We start from the raw sequence: 25,420 nt of genomic DNA on the forward strand, positions 1-25,420 counted from the left end.
TGCTAGTCCAACAATAAAATGAAGCACCTGCAAGAAAAACAACCCAAAACAAAAGTAAAGCTAAGCGAACTGTACATCTCTCTCTCTCTCTCTCTCTCTCTCTCTCTCTCTCTCTCTCTCTCTCATAGAAATACGTAATGACATACACCCCCCCCCCCACACACACACACACACAAACACACACTCTCTCTCTCACACACACATATAATCTCTCTCTCTCTCTCTCTCTCTCTCTCTCTCCCCCCTCTTCCACTTATCTTTCTCTTGCATTGGATCATCCCTCAAGATGGTTTTTAAGCATGTGCAATTCTCCCCCCTCTTTCGTTCCTCCATTATCTTTATTTTCTTTCATCTCCTTTCCTTAGATATTCACAAAAACACAAAAGCACACACACACACACACACACACACACACACACACACACACACAAACACACACTCTCTCTCACATACACACATATAATCTCTCTCTCTCTCTCTCTCTCCCCCCTCTTCCACTTATCTTTCTCTTGCATTGGATCATCCCTCAAGATGGTTTTTAAGCATGTGCAATTCTCCCCCCCTCTTCCACTTATCTTTCTCTTGCATTGGATCATCCCTCAAGATGGTTTTTAATCAAGAGATTCGCTGGTATTGGCAGCAAGGAAATACGGGAAATAATTTAATGTACTTAATGTGTCTAGTTAGAACGAATGGACTATTGTTGGGTGCTCCAATAACATACAGCAATGGCTAGAGGAAGTGTATATAAGCGAACTGTACATCTCTCTCTCTCTCTCTCTCTCTCTCTCTCTCTCTCGCCCAACCTACAGTAGCCCAACCTACAACACAGTTGCACGCTAAACTACCAGCCTTTTCTATAATCCTTTTCTATTGGCTCAGCATGTATTGGCTATCAGTTAATTACTTGAAGGGAAAGGAGGGTGTAGCATATGTGTCTACATGCAAGGTCATATGATAATGCCGTTAGTCCATATTTGGTTTAATCCATATTCTTTTGTTTTCGGTGCATGTAATGAAATAGTCATTGAACTGAATCACACTCCCTCACCTTTATGTCTGCACTCTGCATGCCTTTGCCCCCTCGAGATTTGCATTCGGGTCCTCACACACACACCGTCTCGCTCTCTCTCTGACCTTGCTCACACACACATATGGACTAATGTTGGGTGCTCCAATAACATACAGCAATGGCTAGAGGAAGTGAATCATATGACTATATGTGATATAAGGTAGACTGATACAGTTAATTACTTGAAGGGAAAGGAGGGTGTAGCATATGTGTCTACATGCAAGGTTGCATGATGGCGATTGATTGACCTATAGGAGGGTGCACACTACCTCTTTTCCTTCAGGAAAATCTCTCCTTGCTTGCTCAAATCTACCTTCTTTCGTTCCTCCATTATCTTTATTTTCTTTCATCTCCTTTCCTTACATATTCACAAAAACATAAAAGCACACACACACACACACACACACACACACACACACACACACACAAACACACACTCTCTCTCACATACACACATATAATCTCTCTCTCTCTCTCTCTCTCTCCCCTCTCTTCCACTTATCTTTCTCTTGCATTGGATCATCCCTCAAGATGGTTTTTAAGCATGTGCAATTCTCCCCCCCTCTTCCACTTATCTTTCTCTTGCATTGGATCATCCCTCAAGATTTTTTTTAATCAAGGGATTCGCTGGTATTGGCAGCAAGGAAATACGGGAAATAATTTAATGTACTTAATGTGTCTAGTTAGAACGAATGGACTATTGTTGGGTGCTCCAATAACATACAGCAATGGCTAGAGGAAGTGTATATAAGCGAACTGTACATCTCTCTCTCTCTCTCTCGCCCAACCTACAGTAGCCCAACCTACAACACAATTGCACACGCTAAACTACCAGCCTTTTCTACAATCCTTTTCTATTGGCTCAGCATGTATTGGCTATCAGTTAATTACTTGAAGGGAAAGGAGGGTGTAGCATATGTGTCTACATGCAAGGTCATATGATAATGTCGTTAGTCCATATTTGGTTTAATCCATATTCTTTTGTTTTCGACGCATGTAATGAAATAGTCATTGAACTGAATCACACTCCCTCACCTTTATGTCTGCACTCAGCATGCCTTTGCCCCCTCGAGATTTGCATTCGGGTCCTCACACACACACCGTCTCGCTCTCTCTCTGACCTTGCTCACACACACACCGTCTCGCTCTCTCTCTCTTTTGTTTTCGACACATGCAATGAAATAGTCATTCATTTTTGTTATGTGCTAGAGGAGCATGGGATGAGGCAAGGAAGGGAAGGCAATAGATAGAAGATAGATGCTCAAGGGCACTCTATAACTGTACATCTCTCTCTCTCTCTCTCTCTCTCTCTCTCTGTCTCATAGAAATACGTAATGACATACACCCCCACGTATAAATTAAGCTAATGCCTTACACCTTTATCCCCCCTTCCCATTTCTTTTATATTTGATTTAATCCATATTCTTTTATTTTCGACGCATGCAATGAAATAGTCGTTGAACTGAATCACACTCCCTCACCTGTATGTCTACACTTTGCATGCCTTTGCCCCCTCGAGATTTGCACTTGATTTGTGTTGTGGTTAGAGAGAGAGTTTCAATCGAAGGATCCACGGAATTCATCTATCTTCTATCTTCCATTTCTATCTTCTATCTTCCATTTCTATCTTCTCTATCTTCTATCTTCCATTTCTATCTTCTCCTCCTTAATAGAATAGATAGATAAGGAGGGAGGATGGAGATCTCTGACCTTGCTGGGCTCCCTTTGCTGCAGACCGTAGTAGCAAGCTGCAAAGGCAAGGAGTAGGCAGAGGGTAGGGCACTGAGAGAAGGAGGGTGGTGGAGCTGAAGGAGCTGAAGGAGACGAAGCGTGGTGGAGGGTGGTGGAGCTGAAGGAGCTGAAGGAGACGAAGCGTGGTGGAGGGTGGTGGAGGTGCAGGAGATGGAGCTCGAGCACGTGTCTCCTCCCTCCTCCGTAGACGATGGCGATGGAGCTGCAGCTTGGCGATGGAGCTGCACGTGTCTCCTCCCTCCTCCGTAGACGACGACGACGATAGAGGGAGCTGCAGCTTCTATCTATTCTGCAGCTTCTATCTATTCTGCAGCGTAGACGACGATAGAGGGAGCTGCAGCTTGGCGATGGCGCAGCGTAGGAGACGATGGCGATGGAGCGATGGAGCGAGCTGCAGGTGAGACGACGACGACGCGACAGAGGGAGCTGCAGGTTGGCGATGGCGATGGAGCGAGCTGCAGGTGAGACGACGACGACGACAGAGCGAGCTGGAGAGAAGCAAAGGAAGTTCAAAACGTGGCGGGCGATCATCAATGTGAGGCGGGCGATCATCAAAACGTTACGACGGGCGACGGCGTGAGAGAATAGAACGTAGAATAGAATAGTGCGTCTCCCTCCTCTCGCCACGTGCGTCTCCCTCCTCCCGCCACGTGCCTCTCCCTCCTCCCTCCTCCCTCCTTAATAGAATAGATAGAAGACTGGACAGGTCACAACGTCGGTCAGAGATGACACATTATCCCCTTGTTGGATTCGTAGGCGTACTGCAGGAGATCTCAGATAGGCGCCATTGTTCCGAAGGTGAGTTTTTCGTTTTCCCCACGTACCTACCAAATCAATTCTAACCGAGACAGTCTCTGGCAGGTCACGACGACGAAGATCGAGTGTGGGATTGCTAGAACTGAATTTGAGAATCAACAGATCGCTAGACGAGTAGTCAGACATAGTCTATGAAGATCGAGTGTGGGATTGCTGGAAGTGAATTTGAGAGTGAACAGATCGCTAGACGAGCATGCAGACAGAGTCTATGAAAAGAGAACGATCGATCAACTTTGTTGTTCGCTAGTTTGACAGAACAAAGAGCGTTACGAATAGTTCATGTACCTCTACCAAAAGTTCCGCTCCCGGTATCCATGGACTCCACAGCTCCCTCCGCTCTAGACATTCGCAGGGTCGAAGATACCACAGAATCGAAAACTGAACGGAATTCGCATGTACAAATGCAGAGGATGCCTCTACCCGCCTTCACGCATGCACAGTCCAACTGACGGTTCCCCAAAATGGACCAACAATCCACTGCGCCATGGTGGACGCTATCCAAAAGCGACACTCACTTCACAGACACGTGGCTTCATCTTTCGCCCCCCACCAATACTACAACGCCACACAATAAACCCTCAATAAAATAATTCCCTCCGTGAATTTCAATTCTTATGACCTACCCCCAGGCACGCCAAAAAGAGAATGAGGAGTCAAGTTAGCATTTTCTCAACCGAGAGGCTGAGAGCCAATTTCTGGCTTTGACACTGACCTTCAGAACGACGAGACGTGATCGGACGGTGCTTGCCAGCCACGACTCGCGGACCTTGACGAGTTGAAAGCAAAGATCCAACGCTTTGTTGAATGCCTGGAGGCTGGAGCCTGGAACCAAGGTGTTGGCCTTGTTCATTTGCTTCAGTCTCTTTGAAGTTCGAACATGATCTAGGGTCCCGATTCCCGAGTTGAGTTCCGGCTCCGACGTGACGTGCAAAGTTTCTTCGGAGGGTGGCGAAATTGGCAATTTGCAGTGCTTGCAGCGCCAGGGCAGCGGCACGCTTGTGGAGTTGTGGCTCGAGTGACAAACTCCAAGCGACAGCTTCAACTCTGGAGTCTGGATGGACGTATGGAACGGGATAGAAGGACACGGCAAGTGGTTCTTGAGACACGAAACGTGTGAGCGGAGCAGTTTCAAACAAAAGCAAGAGAGTGCAACGTAGCAACCAAGCTGCAAGCGGAGCAGGAAATCAGATGTCTCCGAATCTGCGAGCTGCGGTTATGGAAGCAATTCAATTCAAAATCTGCGGTTTTATGGTTGGACTGAGTCGGCGCACTGAGGTCAGGCAGGCACTCCCGAGTCCTGATTGCGCGTTGATGATGATCATCAAGAAGGTGCACAGCACCGTTATGGCGCTTCTTGATCTCTCTGATGCGAGAGAGCTGCCATGATCCATCGCCAAAGCAATATAGCCTATAGCTATACTACACCTACTAGACCTTGCCGCCATCGCCACCCTGCTCCTTGCGTATTTTTACACCCAGAAATCTAGTTTCCCACACGGCAGTCTGTTCTGTTTTTGTCATAATAAGCTGTTGTAAAGATCCTCCATCGCCGTGGTGCCGCAACAACAGGCGGCAAGTTGCAACAGCAACAGCTGCCTCAGCCTGCAGCCACATGGCGTCTACGTCCCCGTCGGCCCCGGACAAAATGCGAGCTAGTAGGTACAGTCGAGGTGGGAGGGCTCCATCACCAGCAGTCGTTGCGTGTGCGCACAACAGTGCAAGTCTGTACACTGTATCAGAGACACCATCTCCTAGCAGCAAGGCGATCTTCTTGCTCTCCAGACTCCAAGTAAACTGCAAACGCGGCGATTCCAACTCCAACAGCAGCAGCAACGCATTAAAATGCAAAGTCTTGACAGAAGTGGCAGTAATTATAATTACACCAATAACAATGATGCTTGCTTGTTAAGTACTTGCTCAAGATCTGTGCTTGGATTCCATAATCTTCTTAAGTTCATGATTAACCAAAGCACATCATTAGTGTTCTCATTTATCACATTTCCACCCTTATGCTCCAATAACCAACCATTTTCGTCCACTTTTGAAACACCATCAAGTGACAACCGTTGAAGATATGCACTCATTCAATCATTCAAGATATGCAGTCACTTCCATTAGCACTCTTTCAATCATCACTGCTAGTATGCAACCTGTGCTATGCTGTTGATGTGAAAGACTCAAAGACAATCGACAAAGTACACAGCCACATTGCCCCATTGACGCTTCTTGCCTTCAACTTGGCTCGTGAAAAAACAAATACACAACAACAAAAACTAACAAAGAAACCATCCTCCACCCAGAAAAAAAACAAAGAAACCATCGATAAGCCCTCCTGAACAAACAAAGAAACCACGAATCGATAAAACCCTCTTGAACAAACAAAGAAACTGTGAATCGAGAATACCCTCCCAAAGAAAGATAGTCACAATCACGAATCGTGAAAACCCTCTCGAAGCAAGATAGTAATCACAAAGCATCACGAAAGACACGGTGCAACGAACGGCCTCAGAGATAGTGCTTTCCTCAAACACTGAGCATGTATCTTAAAACAGAAGGCCAAACCTCATACCCAACATGGTGTCTAAATTCTAGGCTCACTCATGATAGAGGATGTCTAGAATTGTGGATGTAGGTTCATCATTACTGATCGACCTAAGCGACACATTTCATTAAGAAGATTGAACAGCCTCGAATAGTGCCCTTGAATGCGTAACTAGAATCTTGCCTTGAAGCCGTTGTTGGAGGAATGTACCTGAGCCTTTAAATTTTACTCCGCAGTTCTCAAGTAAGCCAAATCAACCTGTTATGGTGATACATATATTGAGAGCTAGAGAAAACAGCTTAAAACCGACAAGAAACGTATTGCAGAAGACAGAAACTCGCAATTGATGTGCCATCAAAGAGCGATTGATGTCAAGGTCAAAATTCTTTGATGTCAAAAAACTAGCCAAACATCCAATCTACAAACCAGCCTTCAAGCGAAACCATCTCCAAGGGCAAAACGCTAATGTAGAGCAATCCTAACTTCTCCTACTTTTGCATAAAATTTGGAAATATCTCCAACATTTTCTCTGTAACCTTATGACTGATGACAATGTGCATTAGCTGCTGCTGGTTGGTTTCGTAGTATAACAATGCTTTGGTTGTCCAGTATCAAGTGATTTGTACAATGTGTTCCTCATTAAGTAAAGATGATATCGGTTTCCTCCAAATCTGCTGTCTAAGGCGATAGCATAGCTGCTTCTTACATAATGAGACTAATCTATGTATCATACTAGCTTGTTAGTTCAGCTTCTTGTGAGAAAACTACAACCTCTTAGTCGATTTAGTTTCATAGTAGCCTCAAGAGTGGTGTCAATTCAATCGTCGAATCGAATCAATTGTGGATCTTTCTCCAACTTTAGACGTGTGGCTCTTCTCCTCTCCTTCAAGAAGCTGTCGATGGTTAATAGGATATAGAATAGATGGGCATGTTTCCATGACAAGCAAGTGCAAAGGCAGTCTCACCGGTGGGAGTGGAGGTGGCTAGATTGCATCGGGCATTCAAGCTATGCGCACAGGGAGGGATGGCAAATTTAGTGTACGGAGTGAAAGGTACCTCCCTCCCATAGGATTTGGTTTTATTAGCACTAATATTGTGTTTTAAATGCATAGATTGGATTGCTAGCTTATTAAACTATTACTTGTTTAGATGCTTAAGGAAGGGGGGGATAGTAAGAGGGAAAAAGTTTAGAGTAGGTGGCACAAAGGGAGCAAAATTCCAATTTGCCCTTGGAATTTGATTTCAACCATTATTTAGATTTAAAGTCTCAAAGACCTTGATGGAGGTATACTTAAGGGTATAAAGGAGAGAGGTTTGGTTACACATCTGGGTACGGTGTGAGCATCGTCTTCAGTTCACATGAGTTATACTCAATCTGGAGAGGTGTTTGTTGGAGCATTCGGGTGCTCAATTCACCCAATAAATTTTGTTAGACTCGTCTGAGCAACAGGTGCCACATGTGTGGCACATTGCATGCAACCAATCAATTGCTTGAAGCGTGCCTATTTGGGTACGGTGTGAGCATCGTCTTCAATTCACATGAGTTGTACTCAACTTAGGGAGGTGTTTTTTGCAGCATCCGGGCGCTCAATTCACCCAACAAATTTTGTTAGACTTGTCTGAGCAACAGGTGCCAGATGTCTGGCACATTGCATGCAGCCAATCAATTGCCTGAAGCATGCCTATCTGGGACTCTGCCTCTGTCACCATAGGGAGAGAGAGGGGGGGAGATGGGGGAGGAGACCAATATGCCAAGGGTCGTTTTTACTTATCCATATAATTAGAGGGCCTTTACACATCACCTTAATGCCTGCTAGAGAGCCCTATTTATGCCTCATGGCAGATGGTAGTCTATCTTTACAAATACAATTGCCACCAAGATAGCCAAGTGGTCATAAACCCAAATTCTATGGGAGGGAGGTAGGTACTAGGGAGAGAGAGGAGGGGGGGAGAGGGGGGAGGAGACTAATATGCCAAGAGGGGGATAGGGACCTTTTTACATATAATATGTACCGAGAGGAGACTAATATGCCAAGAGGGGGTAGGGACCTTTTTACATATAATATGTACTGAGAGAGAGAGAAGGGCCTTTACGCACCCACCTCGATGCTCGTCACAGAGCCCTATTTATGAATTATAGCAATCAAATGCCTACCAAAGCTAATACAAACATTCAAAGAGAGAGCCAAGTGATTAAAACATGGCAAGAGATCTAGAGTTTGAGCCCCATTGGCAGAAAATTTGGTTTATCTCATTCCAAACTTTTTTGGATGGTGGGCGCTTAGGCAAAAGGGCTTGCCTGACAAGTTTGTCCATCCCCAATAAAAGGGGGATCAAATGTGTTATCACCCAATGGCATGATGCCCTTGCTCAAAGCCTTTGGTGGCAAGAAATGTTGCTATATGTAAATGCAGAGAGAGAGAGAGAGAGAGAGAGAGAGAGAGAGAGAGAGAGAGAGAGAGAGAGAGAGAGATTTACAATGTTCAAAAGGAAGTTTTTTCTTTAAAAACAAAACTCAAGGCTTAAAAATCAAACCCAATTAGAAAGGCTAAAACTTAATCCCCCTCCTCCCTTCTTATCCACCATCAAAGGACTAAACATTGTAACCCTCCTCCTCCCTTGAAAAGGCTGAGGTTAATCCTCCATCAAGTCCGATTGATTCAATCAACATTATTCATAGGGAATTTGGGCTAATAGTTATGCACTTTTTGGATCTCAGATCTCATAATATCGTTATTCATTTGGTCATGTATTAAATGAATAGTGATGACATGTCTCATTACATTTTCAATATCCAATTAAGAAAATTTTATGTGCAACAAAAGTTCATATTGGAATCAAGGTGGCTTGTGCATTAAAATGAGAGAGAGAGAGAGAGAGAGAGAGAGAGAGAGAGAGAGAGAGAGAGAAAGAGGGAGATTACTATACACCACAGATACAAGATTGGAAAGACTAAATATCATCCTAAAACAATGATGTGTGATTAAAAAGCAAAGTTTAGAAAAGCACCCCTCCCTTTCCTTTCCTGCATACCACATCGCTAAATTTTAGAGCATTTGGGGCAACTAATAACTCTAATTGATAGAGATTTTTGCATAAACTCTTAGCTATGAGCACTATAAAAATTTATTTAAGTCACTTCATTGTAACCTTTTCATGAGAGGAACACCCTCAAGGTATTAAGATAAGACTTTTAATGTAGGTCAACATAGTGTTTTAAGTGTTGCTATGGAATCATGCTGACCTAGCTTTTATATCTTTCGTTATTATTGACATAATGTGAGCATAATTCAAGGTAGATATCCATTTCCATTGCCTCCTAGCCATTTGATATGACAACATAGGTCAAAAGAGTGAAAAGGTGGAAGGGAACGGAACAAAAATATTCTACTTGCCTCTTAACTATAGAGGACATCATAAATTTGCAATAATTCACATACTCCAGCAATAATTCACATCATAAATTTGCAACTATCAACTCTAATTGATAGAGATTTTTGCATAAACTCTTAGCTATGAGCACTATAAAAATTTATTTAAGTCACTTCATTGTAACCTTTTCATGAGAGGAACACCCTCAAGGTATCAAGATAAGACTTTTAATGTAGGTCAACATAGTGTTTTAAGTGTTGCTACGGAATCATGCTGACCTGGCTTTTATATCTTTCGTTATTATTGACATAATGTGAGCATAATTCAAGGTAGATATCCATTTTCATTGCCTCCTAGCCATTTGATATGACGACATATGTCAAAAGAGTGAAAAGGTGGAAGGGAACGGAACAAAAATATTCTACTTGCCTCTTAACTATAGAGGACATCATAAATTTGTGATAATTCACATACTCCAACGGAGACAAAGCATCCATCTCAACATTTGCTTATTTTTGCAAGTAGTGATAGTCCTTTAAATGGGTCAAAGAGTTTCAAAAATTTACATGGATTTGATATGAAGAAAAATTATCTTGTGCTCATTTTGCTAATCTTTGGTGAAATTCTTTCCAAGCCTTTTGGCGTTAAAGTACTAATGGGAGCTATTGAGGATCTATATCTAGATAATTTAATTTTACTTCACTTGACATTATGTGTCTCTCTCTTTATTTTTTCAAATATAATAATGGCTCCATGGGCCATTCTAGGAATGTCAAAGCTTGATGAGAAAATAATGTCAACAATGTAAAGCAAATGTGATGGTGATTCTTATTCTGAGCCACAGGATAAGGTGTGATCTGTGGATCCTCATGAACTCACTCTTTGTGCTTCCCCCTACTTTTAAGCATAGTACGAATGAACCTCTTAATCCTAATCCTTCACAAAGTTTGTTTTTTCTTGAAGCTCTGTTTTAAAAGCTAGACTTGAAAACTCCCTTGTAGTGAAATAGATCCTAAGAATAAGGCTCAAAGTCTTGCTCTCTTGTGTTATTACATCACCACAACCTCTAATATGCATAGATCACCCCTTGGATATCTCAATTGTATGGTTGCATGAGGAAGTTCTCACTTGTATGAAGACCCTTACAAACAAAAGTTTTATTGCAACAAGAGCTAGTGCACATGCATGTGAGGTTGTGTAGTTAGACTTGCTACTACTAGCTGGGACCTTTATTCATGTGTAATAAGCTCCATTGGCCAACAAGCTTTTGAGAATACACCAATTGCATTCAACACTGTGAATCAGAGAGAAAGGATGCAAAGATAGGTGATTAGATGGTTGATCAAATGGTGCTCCAGTATTGGAAGTAATGATTCATTTTTGAAGGTACGGTTTTTATAGCCAATTGACCTAGCTACTTTGTACGCATGTACTATTGACTTCTATAAAAATCCAACGTCCTCTCTCATGAAAAAGATATCCAATCCACATGAGCCCATGTAACCCCGGGTTACACATATGAGTCTATAGAAAATAATTTGGTGACCCATATAATAATGTGCTCTAGGGTGAAGCATAGGCCTAACAACTTCTTAACTTGAACATGTGATTACTCGACGCGAGCATCTCGGTGTGGTGGAATAGAGTACCACGGGTTTGGAAGTCTACTCCTTCTAGCAACCTTACTTAGCTGCTGTGAAGGATTATCCTCGAAAAATCTCGTGTTAGGACGAGGTTGTCGAAATGGAATTTGAATATATGTCCCCTCTGTCCCTTTTGCAAGGTTAAGGAGACTAATTTTCATGTATTTTGGGAGTGTGTAGAAGTCTACACTATCTGGAAGAAAATAGGCAGATGGTTTGATACACCTTTTCCGCTCCACTTGACATGGAAACGGGCTATTCTTGGCAATAAAGGAAGAATACATGATGCTTTACTAGGAATTTGGCAATTGGTTTGGGTAGTGGTTCTCCGATGTATTTGTCTTTCAGAAGTCGAGAGGAAAGGGGTCAAGATTTTGTGCAAAAGTTTGAGCTATTTTGGTAAGAGAAATGTGTGGTTCCATAAGTTTTAGTCAGAGCTATAGCAAGGGTCACTCCTTAATCTCCTGATGTACCTGGTGTTAGCCTCTCAGAATTTTCATTTATAATACAGTTTTGGTTTTCGCAACAAGAAATGTTAGTGTATAAGAGCATCTCCCCGTGTTCGTCACAGTGGCGCTATACTAGCACCAATGGCACTGAAAATTTGCATCCCTATGACTCCAAAATGTTGCGCTAGCTTTAGCCTAGCCCAAGCTCTCTGCAGCAATGTTGGGCTGGCTTTGTGGATTTCTTGCCCACTCGAAGCTCTGCTATCAGCATCGAGTTCTTGTAATGGTATCACGAGAATTTTACGTTCTATAAAAGAGGCGAAGGGGTCCTCCTCACCCACAACACACACTAGTCAGTCGTCTTACGGGCCACGGGCCACGGCCAGCTTGCATGCTAACAAACTAGGCCTAGGTATGCTATTGTTCATATCTCCACGAGCTTCTTCTTGTTGCCTCGTCCAAATGTCGCCCCTCCCCTCCGCACGTCAACAGGTCGCGCGTGCGAACGAGACATAACTGTAGCTGCGTTGAGGTTCTAGAGCGTTTGAAAATCCGCAGTTCCAACTCCTCAAGCTGGTCGGAAGGACAGGGGAAGGCAAGGAAAGAGTGCATGCAGGTAGCAGGAGAGAGAGAGAGAGAGAGGGGAAAGGGCCCTTGATGATATAGTTGCATGCGGACTGAGTGTGAGTTCTACTGTGAGTCTTACTCAAGAGAGCGTGAGTGCGACTCAGGTGGCCGAAGAGGAGGAGAGAGCTCGAGGTGGAGGAGGACGAGGGGGAAGAGTACCAGGTTCCAACGGGAAGATTTGTGGAGCTTCAGCTGCAGTGGCAATCGGAACAGTAGCGCAGCTTTCTTGGTTGAGCCAACACCTGGCGAATGTTTACACTCGGCAGGAACCTTGCACAGAACCCCCGCCTTCTTTCATACTTCTGCTTCTCCATGGAAGCTCCAGCCCCCGGGGGTATTGTTGCTGGCCCTGCTCCCTCCAAGCTTCGGTTTTTGTGGCCTCAGCTCCTGTTGCTGCTGCTTTGCCACCTCCTGCCCGACGTGCGAGGCCAACACCCAGACATGGACGCCCTTCTCGCCTTTAGAAAAGGCCTTATGCCCCGGAATGTGTTGCCGAATTGGGTTCGCGCGAGCTCCGCTCCCTGCAGCTGGAAAGGTGTGATCTGTACCCAGAATCGAGTGTCGCAATTGATTCTGCGTGATTTGGGCTTCCAAGGTCCTATCTCTCCTCTCTTCAGTTCCAGCTCGTCCTCCAATGTCTCGGCTCTCGCGGACTTGGCGTACCTTGACCTCAGCAACAACAATCTCTCTGACAGCATTCCTTCCGACATCCGTCACCTCGTCAGCCTGAAAGTGCTCATCTTGCGGTATAACAAGCTCTCCGGGAGTCTCCCTTCACAGATAGGCTCCCTCGCGCTCCTTCAGAGGCTTGATTTGGGTGCTAACAATCTGAATGGTCCCATTCCTCCCCAGCTGGGCAACCTGTCGAGATTGACCTACCTGGACTTGAGCTCGAATACTTTCATTGGAAGCATTCCTCCAGTGCTTGGAAACCTCGTCATTCTCACGAACATGGACCTCAGTTTGAACTCTCTCTCAGGGAAATTTCCTTCAGAGCTCGGCGCTCTATCTTTACTGCAGACCCTCGATTTGAGCAACAACTCCCTCAACGGTTCCATCCCTGCCGAAGTAGGGAATCTGACGAGTTTGACTCGGCTGTGGTTGGACAACAATGGTTTTATCGGTCCCCTGCCATCTGAGATGTGCAACCTTGTTAATTTGCAGCAATTGTCTATCCGCAGTAATGCATTGACAGATGCGATACCGCAGGACATCGGCAAGCTGCGTGCATTGCTCTCCCTGGATCTATCTGACAACGCACTGTCAGGTCCTCTTCCAAGCTCAATGGGCAACCTCGTGGTTCTGGGCCTTCTCATCATTCACAAAAATGAGCTAACCGGGCCTATTCCTCGTGAAATTGGCAATTGCTCTCATCTACAGGTTTTAGAGATATCTTTTAATAACTTGTCGGGCAGTCTTCCAGTGGAGCTGGGAAGCCTAGTATGGCTGACCACACTTGCTCTAGAAAAGAATGGTCTCAACGGTTCCATTCCTCCTCCGCTGGGTCGATTGCAAAATCTAAATACTCTGAATCTAGGTTGTAATCAGCTGTCGGGTCGAATCCCCCAGGAGCTTGGGAATTGTTCATCTCTTCAGGAGCTGTACCTCGGAAGCAACCAACTTTTCGGTCCCATTCCTCCGGAGCTTTGCAAGGCCAAGAAATTGTCTACCATTGCTCTCAATCAGAATGCACTCTCAGGCATGATACACGAAACTTTCAAAAATTGTCTGCAATTGAATACGCTAGATTTGGAGGGAAATCGATTGTCAGGGCAGATACCGGGCTACTTCTCTCAGCTGCCTCTGGTCAGCCTAACGCTTGCAAATAATAATCTCAAAGGGAAAATTCCGGATGAGACATGGAAGTTAACAGCACTACTTGCTTTCGACGCCAGTAGCAACGCCCTGGAGGGCTCACTCTCTCCGCAGATTGGTAATATGGAATCTCTAGAATCTCTGCTTCTCAATGATAATCACTTGGAGGGTTCTATTCCGTCTCAAATAGAGAGGTTGACGAACTTAACAGTTCTTTCTCTAAGTGGCAACAGATTCAGTGGTAAAATCCCCCCAGGTTTATTCAATTGTGTCAGGCTTACAACACTTGACCTGGGCAGGAATAATTTAATCGGCTCTATTCCTGTGGAGATAAGCAAGTTAAAACTTTTGTATAGCTTAGTGTTGTCCCAAAATAAACTTTCAGGATCCATACCTGGTGGAATGTGTGCTGGTTTTCAGGTAGGAGCCATACCAGAGAGTATATTTGTACAGCATTTTGGTCTGTTGGACCTATCACGTAATAGCTTGTCAGGGACCATCCCCCGGCAAATAGGGGATTGCATTGTCGTCGTGGAGCTACTGTTGCATGAAAATTATCTCACTGGGGTTATCCCTGAGATTGTTTCTAACCTTACCAACATCTTCAATCTGGATCTTTCACACAATTTACTGTCTGGAATGATTCCATATGGACTCGGAGAATTGCCTCAACTTCAGGGCCTTTCATTGGGCGATAACAAACTTACCGGCAGCATACCCCCTCAGCTGGGTAACATTGCCAGTTTAGTTCTGCTGAATATATCAGCAAATCAGTTGTCAGGCTGTATTCCAGATACACTGGGAGACTTGGTACACTTAACTCAGTTGGACCTCAGTGGCAACAGACTTGAAGGTGATTTACCTCCATCTTTAACAAATCTAATTTCCATTGTAGGAGTGCATCTACAAAGTAACTTGTTGACTGGTGGGATATCCAACCTGCTAGCGAAAAGTGCAATTTGGCATCAGATGCAGATTCTTGATTTAAGTGCCAATCTCTTCAGCGGACCTATCCCGCACAGTTTGGGGAACTTGTCTGGTCTCTCCTTCTTGGACCTCCATAACAATAATTTTATTGGTGTCATCCCGTTTGAGCTGACAAAGCTCACGCAACTTACTTACTTGGACTTATCAGACAATCACCTCACAGGAGAGGTTTCACCTCAGTTCTGCAACTTGTCAAGCCTTGAATACTTCAATTTTTCTGAAAACCAACTAGCTGGAGGGACACCAGATGCTGGTAGCTGTAGAAATTTGTCAGCACAGCATACATTTGGCTCAGGAATCTGTGGGGACGCAATTCATGTAAACTGTCCTCCCTCTCTCCGACATTTTCAAGGATCATGGTTGAGTAGGGGAGCTGTACTAGGCATAGCTGTGGGAACTGTTACAGCCTTTCTCTCCCTGCTCTTTGTGCTCGTGCGGCGGAAGATGCTAAGACAAGAAACTTTGGCCAGACTGGCAGATAAGCCTAAACTCAATGGATCACTGGAGCCAGCAAGCTGCCTTGTTTCCAGTAAACTGAAGGAGCCTTTGAGTATCAACATCGCCACGTTTGCACAGCCATTACTAAGGCTGACTTTATCTGACATAGTGCTTGCCACCAACAACTTTAACAAAACTAATATCATAGGGGATGGTGGTTTTGGGACAGTTTACAAGGCAACTTTGCCAGATGGAAGAAGTGTGGCCATTAAGAAGCTGGGCTATGGCAGCACACAACAAGGGAACAGGGAGTTCCTTGCCGAAATGGAAACATTGGGAAAAGTTAGACACAAGAATCTTGTCCCTCTTCTGGGATATTGCTCGTTCGGAGAGGAGAAGTTGCTTGTATATGAATATATGGTGAATGGTAGCTTGGATCTTTGGCTTCGAAACCGAGCAGATGCTTTAGAAGCCCTAGATTGGCCCAAGCGCATGAAAATAGCCATGGGCTCAGCTCGGGGGCTGGCTTTCCTTCATCATGGTTTTATTCCGCATGTAATACACAGGGACATGAAAGCCAGCAACATCTTATTGGATGCAGACTTTGAACCAAGGGTGGCAGATTTTGGACTTGCAAGGCTGATAAGCGCATGTGATAGTCATGTTAGCACTCACATTGCGGGGACCTTTGGGTACATCCCTCCGGAGTATGGTCAGTGCTGGAGGGCCACCAAACGGGGAGATGTATTTAGTTTTGGAGTTGTTCTACTGGAGCTTTTGACTGGAAAGGAGCCTACTGGGGCAGATTATAAAGATTTTGAGACTGGGAATCTTGTTGACTGGGCGAGATACATGATAAGTCATGGACAATCAGCAGAAGTGATCGACACTGTTATCTCAAATGGGCCCTGGAAATCTCAGATGTTGCAGGTACTTCACATTGCCATGTTGTGTACATCTGAAGATCCTTTAAAACGGCCAACAATGTTAGACGTTGTAAAAAGTCTCAAAGACTTATGTAGCTCCCACTGAAAGATATTGTATTTTCCTTCCTTGCATCTGGTTTTACCAAAATAGTACAGCCTTGGCTTTACAGATCACCTGCCTCACTCTGTTCTCTTCCATCTCTGGAGGCGGATGATATTTCCTATGATCAGCTCACTTTTTGGTAGTATTTTGAGAGATATATATATAGTTGTAGTTCTCCTGCATTCTTTGTGGAACTCTTCACAGCCGCATCATTCATTGTTTCTTTCCAATAGCTTGTCTTCCTCTTCAACTTCCTTAAGATGTTCGTATATCCCCTGTCTCTAAGGCTTCCTAAAATATAATTGAAGTCTTTTTACATTCTTTATGGATCTCTTCAAAGTGGCTTTATGCATTGCTGCTTTTGATTCTCTGTTGGGCATCTGTGTCCCTTTTAACCTCCTAAAAATGCTCTTAGCTCCCTTAACAAGGCCTCCTTATTATGCTATGATATAATGGCAATGAGCAAGGCCTTCCCATTATTGTACAACTTGTCCATTGTCATTTGCTTCCAGTTCAGGCAATAACGTTTTTAGGAAGTTGAATATATCTTATTAGCTAGGTGGATGGCAGAGTAGGGGAGCAAGTCAGTGGGTGGAGTAAGTGAGCGAGATCCATGAGATTTGAGAATGAAATGCTTCATTAGGTGTACACTTAAAACAAAACTGGACCAGGAGGAACAGACGATTTAGTAAACACCGTAACATCAACTAAAAAATGCTGCGATTTCACTGTTTTCGGAAACTTAACTGTGATCACTAGTGGGAATTGGGATTATTTGTTTCTCAAATTTGAAAACCTGTTTCTGCTCGAGAGCCTTGGCTTGATGCAGTTCTGAGATCTGTGTAGCTTGCTGCTCTAAGAGGTCAATGAATAATTGTGCATTGTTTGGTGAAGGTATGTACATGTGTGTGTGTGAGAGATAGAGAGAGAGAGAGAGAATGCTCCATACTATGTGTAGTGGTGACCTGTCGAGAAGGTTGGGGGAGGTTGAAGACGCAACTACGTTATTTTATGTGATATTTAGATTTGAAAAAATAGTTAAATTGAGCATGCATGTGTTTTTAAAGTAAGGGTACAAGTATAAGTGATTCCTGTAGTTTTTCATGTTTTAAATAATATTAATTCTTTCATTCATACATGAGAGAGAGAGAGAGAGAGAGAGAGAGAGACCCCAATAGCTTAAAACTTTCAGTAGTGTGTTTTATTTAGTAATTTTGTTCTTTTCATTTTGTTTAATTAGTTTAATGAAAATTTAAATGTGAGCTTTTACAATGCTTACTGATTTAGTTGGTTTCAACAGCTTTTTGTGATCCTTTTGTTTCTTTTCAACAATCATTATATTTAGTTCTTGTCCTTGGTGACTTAGCAGTCCTCTTCTCCACTTTTATTTTTATAGGATCGAAAGGTTAACCCTAACTATAGTTGCCACTTTGGGGGTATATTGGCTTAGCGATAAAAGTTACAATGAAATTGCCTTGTGGAAACCATTAGGGCAATCTTTTGGGATGTCATTTGGCTCTTGTGCAGTACCCTTGTAGTAGTAATTGAAGAGCTTTATCGGGACGAGTAACGATTGTACAAGCAAGCCCCCCCTAAAAATACTAGTCTCGCTCCTGCTAGAGTTGATCAGGGAGAAACTGCCTCAAATGGGCAAGAAGAGTGCAACAAGTTTCTCAATGCTGGATCGCCTGCCCTCACCAAATAGCATTGGAAATCTAGTGATGGTTATGTCTCTTTGGTAACGGATTTAGTTGGGTCTAGCTCTTTGGCAAGGAGAGTGCAAACAAGTTTCTAAATGCTAGATCACGTGACCTCACCCTTTAGCATTGGAAAATGTTAGTGATGGTTATGTCTCTTTAGTAGTTGATGTAGTTGGGTCTAGCTTAGTAAATCAAAATTAAAAAGCTAGAAGAAACATATATAGAGAAAGATTTGACTTTTTGGCTAGGTCAATCATGAACAATCTTCATCATTTTGGGAAAGGTAACATTAAATGTTCTAACTTTAAGGCTCTATTAGTTAGCACTCACTATAAGAATTCAAGATGTTAGAAACAAGCATCCTAAAACTTTACCACACAAGTAATTTATGTTATCTATAACATACATAGTAGTAATATGCTTTATATAGGACAAACCTATCAAATAGCTTTTTATTTGTTTTCAAGAACATGTTAAGGAATCTGGAATGGTTCATAGGAAGAATTCTATGGTTGAGAATTTGAAACCCTTGTATGCAGCAATGTCAAAATCAGGTTTTGAGTCTTTTCGTTGCTTTTGTATTGAGCATATGGGGTCAATTTTGCTAATGCCAATGAATTTTACAAGGTTGCTCGACATCCTGAATTGTTTGGGTTAAGAACTTCACACACTTTCTTCCCAAGAGGTTTTAATTTGGAAGGAAAATCAACTCGTCATGAGAATAAAAGAACCTCTAAAAAGAACCCTATGATGTGGAGAACTCATACAAAACTCTTTAAAATTCCTCTTTACCAACATAGTCATATACCTACCCTTGTATGGAACTCAAAAGTTGCATTGCGGGATTGTCATAGTATCTACTACAATCTCACATGTTGATTGTAATTTGCTTCCCATGCTTCCTCTTCCTCCTTTTTAGTTCCTTAAACATCCTTAGTTCCAAGAGTTCAAAGCTTCTTAAGACTAATGTCTTTGGGTCTTTTTTCCATAAAAGTCTTTCAAAGGCATAATGTCAAAGTTATTTTCAAACTTCTATACACCTTGGAAAACTTTTCCTTTGAGGTTTGGATCTAAATAATCTCCATTATATTTTAACTTAAACTTTCGTTGGATCACTCCTTAAAACCAAAAGCTTCTTTTCAAAGTAAAGAACTCTATCTAAATAAGGAACTCTTGATTACTATTTTTACTTCTTTTCTTGACAAGATAGGCTTGAAGTCCCTTGAAGTAAAGGATTCTCTCCCTCATTATGTGAAGAATTTGGAAGCATAAAGCATCCAATAATAGCTTGGAAGTATGTAAAAACTTTAGGGTGAAAGGCTTTAAACTACAGAGAGATAGGTAAACGGATTTCAAAGCAAAAAAAGTCAAATATCCTCATAGAACCTTGTTGTTATAAATGTAAAAGATTTCAAAATCTTTGTTGATGCTAATTTAGGACATTTAATCATAGATGATACTTCAATTTTGCTTTCTAGTAACTTAAGAGACCTTTTCATGAAAGGCACAAACGTTCGATTGTCCTTTTCAAACGAGTCTTGCCCTTTAAAAGCTATTGAAAGTGGAATCTCAAAGTTTGCTTTTCAAATAGAAGAAATTTTAAGGTTCAAAATCTCTTCTTGGAATGGAAAGGGATGATTTTGAAGAAAGTTGCTTTGAAACTAAAGAAGTACCTTTAGTTAACTTCTCAAAACAAAGTAATAGTCTTTCTAAAAAAGATGAAACTTCTCTTGAAAGTAATACTCCACGGGTCTTTAGAAACCCAATATAGCTGCTTATGCTTGGGCATTGATGATGACATAATTGTTGCTTCGCTTGCTAAGTATGTCTTCCTTTTGTTTTTCCTAAAAGTTTTTGTTCACCTCTTTTTTCTTCTCTTTAATTTTCTCCTTTATTTTCTGTGTAGATTTTTGGTCTTTGGACACAACAAAAAATCTAAATTTATATGATTGGACATATTCTTATCTTACAAAGGTATATAATACTCTTTCTAAAAAAGATGAAACTTCTCTTCAAAAATTCTGCAAGAAATTTGCCATATTTGCAAAGGACAAATGTTCCAATTATTTTATTTTATTTACAAAAGTGTTACCTAGAATGTCTTTTGAGGGCATTAAACTTGTCTACCAAAACTTACACCTCTGCCTTCGTTTCTCAAAAAGATCGGATCTCAAAACACTAGAGCTTTTGTAAGTCTTTAGGGTTTGTTTACAATCCAAGTATCCCTTTTCTTTGTGTTGCTTGAAAATTTCACAAAATTCCCAAAAGCCAAGGTCTATTGCAGCTGCTTGTAAGACTGTTTTTATAGATTTCTCTAAATGGCTAAGCTACTGCTTCAAAGCCATATTGCCTCATGTGCATGAAGGACTTATTAAAGGAGGCAGATGTTCATTCATAATCAAGCTAGATTTTAAATAAACATATAGGAGTGATTCCTATTATAAAATTTATTAACTTCTCTCTCGAAGCACTCAAGAAAAAGAGTCTTCTATTCTAATTCAAATCTATGAGTTACTATGCTTTATACAAAGATCGAGCTGGAAGATATGAAGTTTAGACTTAAAAAGCTAATGGATGAAGTTTTTAGATTTGACAAAGATAGCTGCAAAGTGCTAAAAGTTGAAAAACAACTTTACATTTTGACTTTTAATGGGGCTGAATAATAAACATCATGATATTGATTCTAAAAACAAAAGATACACAAAGGTCATAAGTGTTGAAGATTTTTGCTCTAGGATTTATTATCTTTTAGATAATTTCTACATCCAATAGGTGCAACAAATTATAGGAATCCCTATGGGCACTAATTGTGGTGTCTTTTTACCTAACTTTCATCTTTTCACTTATGAATTTGAGTTTATGCAATGTCTTGACTTACGAATTTGGGTTTTATCTCTATCAATACTTGCCCTATCATTTTATATAAGCTTAACCAAGTTAGGCGTTTTACAGATGATTTATTTGTACCAGATGTTCTTGACTTTCAAGACTTTATTTGGAGAAGGAATCTATCCTTGTGACTCTTGTGAGCTTAATTACACTTCAAGAGGAGATTCTGTGTTTTCTTAGACCTTAGACTCTCTCAATCTACTGTAGAATTAGAAGTTGATGCATATAATAAGAATCAACAACTTGAAAATAGTGTTTTATACATTATAAAAATGACTCACATTGACACAAACATTTTTTAATCTTCTTGCCTTTGTACAACTAAGGAATCTTTTATACTCAATGTAATCCCTTTGCTCATACAAAGGGGTATAATCCAAGAAAAATAATGAAAAAAGGATGCACAATCTTATATATGAAGTCTTTTGTCAACGGTGTATGAATCTTAAGCATGTTTAGAATGATTGAACATAAGCGATGAGTTGAATAGCTGGATTTTCTTTTAGTTTTGAAAAAAAGTTAAATTGATATGTGTGTGCTTTTTAAGTAAGGAATTTAATATTGCATCATTATAGAAGGAGGTACATAATTGGAAGTGGTTTCTTTAGTTTCTTATGTTTTAAATAATGAGAGAGAGAGAGAGAGAGAGATTTTGTTCCTTTTTTTTGCTCTCTTTTGTTTCTTGATTTCTTTGTTTATTTTTTCTTAGTCACATTCTTCCTTTCTTCTTTGTTTCTTGTTATCTTTCCCTTTTGTTTATTTGGCGTGTTTTAGCAAGGAATTGTTTTGCTAAAGAGACACAGTGGGTCTTTAGAATATAGCTTCTTATGCTTGGTTGACGACATAAGCCAATATTGCTTGAATTTGCTAGATATGTCTACCTTTTGTTTATTAAAAAAATTTGTTAGCTCATTTTTCTTCTCTGTTGTTTTCTCTTTTGTTTTCAATGTAGAAATTTGGACCTTAGAATGATAAAAATTTAAATTTGTATGATTGGATATGTTCTAGTCTTATAAAGGTCTATATATGTATATTTACTAATGTAGATAAATAAGAGGGTACTAAAACCGCATGAGAGAATAAGGGGATGGAAACCCCTAAGGGGTTCACCTTTCAATGTGATGTAAGGCTAAAAGATTCACTTTGTAATCAGACCAAAAACCCTAAAATGAATCTATAATCAGTTTAAAAACCCTAAAATCGAATCAATTCTAGTTGAAATGCAGCTTGAATCCTTGATAATAACCAAGATAGATTAGATAATAGGGAAAAACAACATTTGATAGCTTCATCTAATGGGGAGTAGCACCAAATTTCTTTAGGGAAACAAAACAAATTGAGAGAGGGGAAGAAAAAATAGAGAACACACACACTAGGGCCTAGAAATAAGGGTTGGACCCCCCCAAAGGTCTTTATTGCAATAAAATAAACTTTGTATGACTAGCTCATAAAAGAGCATGAGGCTGAGTACAATACACTTTGTGTTTTTGAGGGCAGAAGGCTTCTCTCTTTATAGACTAGGCTACTAGCCCAAAAGCATGGGCTCTAGAAAGTTGGGCCTACTTTTTTTAATAAAGTTGGCTTTTGAGCTTTATTTTCCCAATTTTGGTGCTAAATTTCATTTTTCACTCTAGTGGGCCCTTTTTAAAGTGGGGCACCACTTTCTTAATGGTTTTGCACTTGTGGGACCTGCTTTTTAGCACTTGTCCCTTGGGCTTTTGCCACTCTTCTAGAACCTATATATTCCATAAACAATTTAACCTAGATCTAACACTTTAACCCATTAGAGGTTAGATTTCTCATCTACTTGCTTGGCACATTAAGTGTCGAATAGGTTTTGAACTCGATAAGGTACTTGTGGTAATCCTACTTAGAATCCTTTCTTTTGAGGTTTCCCTCTATCTCTTCCACCTTTGGTGGCTTTGGGTAACTTTTGATCATTGACATTAACCGGTCTTGTGGCATTCTCTACTCCCTTTTTTGCTAACTGGCCTTCTAGGTCACCGAGCAGCTAAATGCTCCTCTTTCCCGCATCTAAAGCACTTTCTTTTCCCCACTCCTGACATACGAGTGAGATTTTTTGAGTGAACTAGAATCCGAGTGAAACCCACTAAAACAAGCATTCTCATGCATCACCATCACTGAATTTGAAGACTCTTAACTAGATCTAGCTAAAAATATTTGCCTTTCCAAGTGCCTTTATGAGTGATGATAAGAGATATTTAATACCTCAAGCAAATTTAGGAAAAGGAATGCTTTATGCTCCTTAGCACATCCATGCTTACTCTACAAATCCCTCTTGGAATCCATAATAGACATTCAATCTTATCGTTCAATTAATCCTATATCTCCTTATATATTTGGCATAAGTACTTGAATATCTTTGCTATGTGCAATGCTTGCCCCATCAAGGAATTCTTCCAAAATCCATGGAAGTACAACTTTGATAAATAATTAAACCAATTGTGTAGTACTCTTGCTTCTTCAAAATAAATAAGGAAAACGACATACAATTATTTAAGCTTAGAGATAAAAAATAACTATTAATCAAATATACTTAGCCTTTACCAGGAGTCCCTTTTTAATAAAGAATTTTCACATGTATCTAATCCTTTGATCATTTTCTAGATCTTTGTGGCCCTTGGGTTTTTGGTTCATTAAAATCAATGTAGATGAGGAGTAGTAACATATTTCTTCTGGGAAACAAAAGAAACTAAGAGAGGGGAAATAGAATAGACAAGAACACACACACACACAGGCCTAGAAATAAGGTTTGGACTCCCCTGTAGGCCTTTATTGCAATAGAGTAAATTTTGTACAATTGGATCGTAAAAGAGCATGAGGCTAAGAGAGAGAGAGAGAGAGAGAGGTTTGACTTGGTATGAAGAAGATTTTGATTGAAGATATTGATGTATAGTATATGTCATTGGCTAGTTAGGTTCCATATATATAGGGTATCTATATGTTGCATACATGGGATAGGGGTTAAAATGAGTTGGGAATATAGGAAGCCCCGTGGGACCTAAGTAGGTGTGAATAATAATGTTTAAGGACTTAGGAAAGCCCCTACTTAGTGTACCATGTTCATTGGAATATTGAGAGGTAGTGTATAATTTGTACAGCCATGAGGACCTCTCTTTCTCATGCCATGCTTGTATATTGTCCCCCACCAAAATCAAAGAGTCGTTTCTATGTCAAGGGTAAAGTCACGCTTTCAAATGTCTTGGAAGGCATCTAGATAGGGTGATTTTTCATAAAAGAGGGGACATATCTTTAATGAAGAGAGCACTCCTATGGTTTACATCAATATTGACTTTTTTGTGCTTAGAGAAAATAATGCACTTTTTGATCCACAAGGAGAGATTAAAAAACAAAACAAAACAAAACAAAATGGGGAGTACCTTGAGGGTGAGGTCACTGTCAACATCATTTGCACTTGGCACACATTTATAAGGAGCTTTTGAAGCTTAGATCTAGAGTGAACCATGCCCTTTGAGGTTATCACCATACCTCCCTATATTGATGTAATCTTTGGCCCTTGTTTAAAATTTTAGAGGGACAAATTAAAATATTTTCCCTTCCCTCTTCATTTTTAGGGGCATCTCTTTTTGTCCATAGCTCAAATTTTTGGACCAAATTGGAGACCCAAACTTGCTCTTCAAGAAGCAAAGCTCAAATGATATAATCAACACATGGACAAATCAAGTCCAAATGTGATGAGTTTGAAACTCACTTAGCCATGAAGGCTCTATCTGCTACAATGTATTGATTAGTAGATTCAAAGTGACTTTAGTGACGAGAAAGTCCTTTTTTATCAAAGTGAACCATCACCAATGGAAACATAGATGACATCTTTTACATGCTTTGTAATTGTGCTTATTGATCCTCATCTATGATACCATAGGTTCCCATTCAATTTAGGGCCATGCAAAACCTACTTGATAAGGAAAGATACTTATTTGAGGATGACTTTATGGGAAGCAATATAGTTGGCTACATAACGAACATGCCATCATCCCTAGTAAGTAGAAAATATTCTATGACATTCAAAGAGAATACATGCTACATTTTGCTTCTAGCGTTATGGGGATTGATGAAAAGAGAACATGGGCTACATGCTACCATGGCCATGAAAACCCACATGAGAAGATAGATTGGCATTTGATTGATGACAATGCAAGAGATATAGAGGTCCAGACAATCATACAATGTGGTGTATTAATCAACTAGCACTAGCATGACGTGTTGGAAGAAAGGAGAAGCATTGCAACAACATAGTTAGATTCATG

At 41.0% G+C, this 25,420-nt stretch overlaps 2 protein-coding genes across 2 annotated transcripts in view; one reads left to right on the plus strand and one right to left on the minus strand.

Moving 5' to 3' along the window:
- The window catches only part of LOC147885406 (tyrosine sulfotransferase-like protein), a 131,557-nt gene that overhangs the window by 61,193 nt on the left and 44,944 nt on the right, over positions 1 to 25,420 (minus strand). The gene's annotated exons all lie outside the window — the stretch shown is intronic.
- On the plus strand, positions 12,670 to 16,692 carry LOC147885407 (uncharacterized). The gene has a single exon (XM_087396294.1). The coding sequence runs from the start codon at positions 12,715 to 12,717 to the stop codon at positions 16,543 to 16,545; it is 3,831 nt and encodes a 1,276-aa protein (XP_087252420.1). The 5' UTR covers positions 12,670 to 12,714; the 3' UTR covers positions 16,546 to 16,692.

Source organism: Dipteris shenzhenensis, chromosome 25 (genome assembly GCF_047967505.1).
Source record: "Dipteris shenzhenensis isolate YYH24624 ecotype China chromosome 25, Dip_SZ_1.0, whole genome shotgun sequence".
In the NCBI taxonomy this organism is placed as follows: domain Eukaryota; kingdom Viridiplantae; phylum Streptophyta; class Polypodiopsida; order Gleicheniales; family Dipteridaceae; genus Dipteris; species Dipteris shenzhenensis.

Excerpts from the sequence above, each read along its gene's own strand:
- LOC147885407 (XM_087396294.1), top strand. The coding sequence starts at position 12,715 with ATGGACGCCCTTCTCGCCTTTAGAAAAGGCCTTATGCCCCGGAATGTG.